Source organism: Glycine max, chromosome 11, assembly GCF_000004515.6.
Source record: "Glycine max cultivar Williams 82 chromosome 11, Glycine_max_v4.0, whole genome shotgun sequence".
In the NCBI taxonomy this organism is placed as follows: Eukaryota; Viridiplantae; Streptophyta; class Magnoliopsida; order Fabales; family Fabaceae; genus Glycine; species Glycine max.
The window spans coordinates 6,382,182-6,387,208 of NC_038247.2; the positions used below are offsets into that span (position 1 = coordinate 6,382,182).

General features: G+C 29.9%; 1 protein-coding gene across 1 annotated transcript; it reads left to right on the top strand.

The window, feature by feature from the left end:
• The first annotated feature begins 3,322 nt into the window (after positions 1-3,322).
• LOC102670331 (AT-rich interactive domain-containing protein 1B) lies at positions 3,323-4,518 on the top strand. Its single transcript, XM_014763902.3, has 2 exons — positions 3,323-4,076; positions 4,307-4,518. The coding sequence occupies exons 1-2, from the start codon at positions 3,323-3,325 to the stop codon at positions 4,516-4,518; spliced, it is 966 nt and encodes a 321-aa protein (XP_014619388.2).
• Positions 4,519-5,027: the final 509 nt, after the last annotated feature.

The window sequence follows — 5,027 nt, forward strand, 5'->3', positions numbered from 1 at the left end:
TTTTTTTCTAAAAAAACATTGTTTTAGAAATATTTTTGTTAGTTCATAAACAGGTCCAAAAGCTCTATTCAAGAATTAAGCATCTCGTACAAGTAATTTTAAGAGAATCTTTGATTATATCTTCTCCTTTTTTTCTCCAAATCATAGCAATTTTGATTAATAATACTTTTTTGCGTACATGATTAATAATATTTTTAAAGCCTTTCAGTTTATTTTTTTTAAAATTAAACTTAACACCATTTAAAGGGAATTGTAATGTCAAGTATTAACACGCAATCATATATAAGAGGGAAATGTTTTTTTTATGAAATAATATTAATTAGTATTTTTTTTGACAAAATGTTAATTAGTTATGTTAATTAGTTATATATATATATATATATATATATATATATATATATATATATGAGCTTTAAATTTTTATAAAAAAAAGTTTAAATTTGATTAAAACATAATATGCTTGCATGCATCGTGGTAGTTTGCTAGTTTTGTATAAGTTAAGACTTGAACTTTTATACACTAATAGAGTAAATAACTTTTATACTATTAACTCATTAGAAAATTTTGCAAGTATAATGACTTTTAATGTAACTTTTATAAGAAAAATTAGTTTAGTATAAAATAATTTTTGATAATCATTTAATTATAATTCATCATATATGATAAATTTGTTTATTTTTATAATAAATAAATTTTACAATTAAATAATAATATAAAATGTATAACTATTAAACTATTTTTATAAAAATCAACAAGTTTTTTTTATGAAATAAAAATCAATAAGTTTATTATATATAAGAATTTAAAATTGAATAACAATATAAAAATTCTTTATACTTTCAATATATAAATTATTTTCTTATTATGTAATCAAACAATAATAGCTATCACTTATTGTTTAAAAATCATTTGCGTGAAATTTGAAAGCCTGAGACTCTGTCACTTTAGTTATTGAAAGTAATAGCTATAAGTTAACGTTGTATGATTCAATTTGAAATTGTGAGGCTCTGCCACTTATAGACTTTGAAAGTGTAATTGTCATTCACTATAGTCTAAAATGTAAAAAGTTATATGATTAATTAATTGATAATATTAACATATTTAATTTCAAATACTGAAATGACAGTATGTATTCATGTTTATGAACAAAAGTGAACAAAAAAACTTATTTTAAATTTTATTATTTTTACATATATAATAACGTGTGTCATACTTTCAAAGATCAATTTAGATATTCACCATCATACGTTAGGATAAAATGGGCCAATAAAGTATCATCAAATGACTTTTTTTATTATGAAATTTCGTAAACTTGATTAATCTATTTTATTGAGAAATTTAAAAGTGTGTATGGATTTTTAAAACAATGATAAATCAAGGATGAGTTGGGTGCTAATTGTGGTGTCCACCTCATTTTTCTTAGATTTAAGTTAGATTGTGTTTGGTTTGATGGTGGGAAACTCTAAACTCATTTTGCAAAATAAACTCATTTTAGTGACATGTTTGGTTATCGAGTCCCAAAAGTATGCATGCTTGCACATGAAAATTTTGTTTGTCTAAAAACTCAGTTTTATCAAAATAAGACTTGAATTATTTTTGCAAACTTAAGTTTATAAGCTTTAATTCAAAAATACATTAATTTGATGGAATCTGGAAGGGTAAACAAAAATGTCAAGTAAATATTTACACTAATCTGCAGTTAAATGTGTAACTAAATTAAGCTTTAAATGATTCCATTAAAAATGGCATTGACTTTAGTTTTTTAAAATTTAATACAAAATAGTTATTAAATGTTATTTATTTAATTATTTAATTTAATTATTAAATAATTAAGGTCATTAAAAACGGTATTGACTGTAATATTTTGAAATTATATAGTTTAATCAATTAAATGTTTTTCATTTAATTTATTTATTAAATATTTAATGTCATTAATAATGATTTTGACTTGGATGTTTTAGAATTTAATATTATTGATTTATTTATTCATTATATTTATTTATTTAATGTAATTTTATTATTTAAACATTAAATAATTAATATCTATTATCAGTTACTTAAATGATTTTTTATCTCATACATTTATTGCATTTTCATTTATAAAATATAAAACCAAAGAATGTAGACTTACCCAATTATTTTTAATACCTAATATGACCTTCACGATAACTTGTTTAAAAACTTTTTTTGTAAAAATGCCACTTAGCCAAGCATAAATTTATCTTTCAATAAGTTTATAGATTTGACTTTTTATGCATGTAAACATACGAAATATTTGAAAAAAAATAAAAATATGATTTTAAAGCATTATAACAAATTTAATATATATAATAACAATACCACACAAAATATCATTATTTATATTTACTTAAATAGTTCAGCTTGTTTGGTCTAAAAGAATTTTTAAATAGTCCAACCAAATAGGTTTTTATAAAAGTTTAGGACTAATTTATTTCTTAATAAATAAGCTTGACCAAGCCTGAGCTTAAGCTAGATTAGAAATCTTTGTCGGGCAATCTACTTTTATTTCTAATTTTAGGTTTGAATTAAGAACTATTCTATTTGCACCTTTTCTTCTCACCACACCCTCATTTTTTATCCACTAAAAATAACTGAAAGTATGAGAATAATGAGAGGCTAAAGGTGTGAGGGTGAGTCTCATCTAGAATTTACAAGCTAGGAGACGGGTGTGATTTTGTTTTACCATTTTGTCTTAACTTAATTAAGAAAAAAGTGGGGGCAAAAAGGTAAAAGACAAATAAATGAATGTATGATAATAACAAAAAGAGTTAAAAATAAGTATTTAATATTAATAGTTAATCGTATTTACTTTTTAGATTTCTTAGAGGGTATGTACTTTTAGTTAAAATTAATATTGTTAACTGAACTAATATAATAAAATTTTGGCGATTAATTAAAATTATTATTTATAGTACCCTTCATTGTTTAATTAATTTAAGAGTTAGTCGTATGATATTGTGACAGAAAAGGAAGAGAAGAATAAAGAAGAAAAAATAATGAGATAGAAGTGAGATGAAAGAAAAAAAAATAAATGTATGAATAATAGTATTTTCCTTAATTTAATGCCTTTTTAAGCAGACTGGCACATACAGACACATACATTCTCAGCAGCATCTTCCTTCCTCAAGAGTCATAAATTTGCACAGTCTCATCGTTTCGCAAGTGGGTGCGTTCTCAGCATCCAAAACATTGCATATATATGAACCATCATAAATACTCTTCTCATCGTCACAATCTCTTCAATTCCTTTCTCACACTTGCCATTTTCATCATTCTTGGGTTTTCATTTTCAGCCACAGGCATGCAGAACCAGAACCCTTCTGAGGATGATTCCACCAATAAGGCTCCCTCTGATGACACACCCCATCCAACCAACAACGACAATAACAATCCGCCGGGTGAAAGCCTTATCATGAAAACCGTTAGGCAAGTGTTGGAGGAACTTGGTGGCAGTCGTGATGACAATGATGGTGGTGTTGGTGATGGGACCCCTGTGGCTGTGGCTCTGGAAGTAGGTGGTGGGGGTGATGGAAGTGGCGGTGACGGTGGCGGTGTTGGTGGTGGGCCTCCCGTGGCTATGGAAGCGAGTGATGGTGGTGATGAGGACAATGATAATGAGCATAGTGATAGTATTGGTGATAGTGTCCCTGTGGCTGTGGCTGTTAAGGTGGGTGGCCGTGGGGGTGACAATAGTGGTGGTGGGGCCACTGTGACTGTGTCAGTGGCATTGAGTGATGGTGATTATGGTGGCAGTAACGGTAGCGGTGGTAGCCCTGTGGCTGTTGCTGTGGCTGTGGGTGGTGGTTCAACGGTGATGGAGAGTGTGGTTGTGGGTACTGAGGGAGTGCAGGGGAGAAAGAGAAAAACTCCTCTAGTGAGAGACCCTCCCACTGGGAGACCTACTTGTCCTCTTTGCCAAAAAGAGTTCCAAACCTGGAAGGGCGCGTTTGGCCACATGCGTGCACACCCTGACCGTGATTATCGCGGTTTCTTCAAGCCTCCTGTGTTTGGATCCCCATCCTCAACCCAAGATCAACCACCTAGTGATGGCAAGGGTAACAACTAACTGACCCAGGCCATGTTTGAATAAGATTCACCATAAGCACTCACAGTAGAAGAAAAAATTAAAAAAGATTTTTCCTGTGTTTCATTTGTTTCTTCTTATTATGTTTCTTCTATAAGTGTTTTTGGAGAAACTTATCCATACAGGCCCTAACAATGACTCTGTGTGCTTAAGTTTTTGATGGTTTTGATGTGTCTTGATTATGTGGTTATTAAGTGGCAGGTGATGATAGTGCAAAGAAGAGTACTGGTGAGGATAACACTGCAGAGAAAGGTTCAGCATCATTGCCTGTTCGAGTGCCGATGTTTGATCTGAATGAACTAATAGAGGAAGATGGATCCTCTCATGCTGCTGAGCCTGCTGAAGACATGAGTACCGGGGAGGGAAAGGGTTCGGGATTTGACTTGAATGAGATGCCCCCAGCTGAAGATTAATTATGAGGGATGAAGAAAGACAATGTTGGAAATATTTCAATAATATAATGATATTTGTTTTGGTTGATTAAGTAATGGATTAATGCTGCAGCAGGTTAATAATGTTTCATTCGTTGCTTTCATTATTGTTAATTTTATGGTTTTACATAATATTGCCGCTGAAAACAAGTATGCCCTAAGATGTTGTTGGGATATATATATTTACATGTATGTGGTTGCTGCTGGTTCAGCTTCTTATATTTGCAAGCCCTGTGTGTACTGTGTAGTATATATATATATATATGAAATAATTGCTGGTTAATTAGTGCAGCTGTTTCATTTCTTTCTTTTGGGATAAATTAAAATATATTGATGTATATCACTGGAGTGCCAAATTTCATCAATGAAGAATCCAAATACATCTATCTGCAAACCCCAATTACATGAAGATAATTACGTGAGAGTATAAATTAAGATGATAAACATCAAATTGGTTTTGTCCACCAGCTTCCAACCTTTGCCATTTCCAT

Excerpts from the sequence above, each read along its gene's own strand:
- LOC102670331 (XM_014763902.3), top strand. The coding sequence starts at position 3,323 with ATGCAGAACCAGAACCCTTCTGAGGATGATTCCACCAATAAGGCTCCC. Across the intron at positions 4,077-4,306 it reads ACCACCTAGTGATGGCAAGG|GTGATGATAGTGCAAAGAAG; the intron begins GTAACAACTAAC and ends ATTAAGTGGCAG.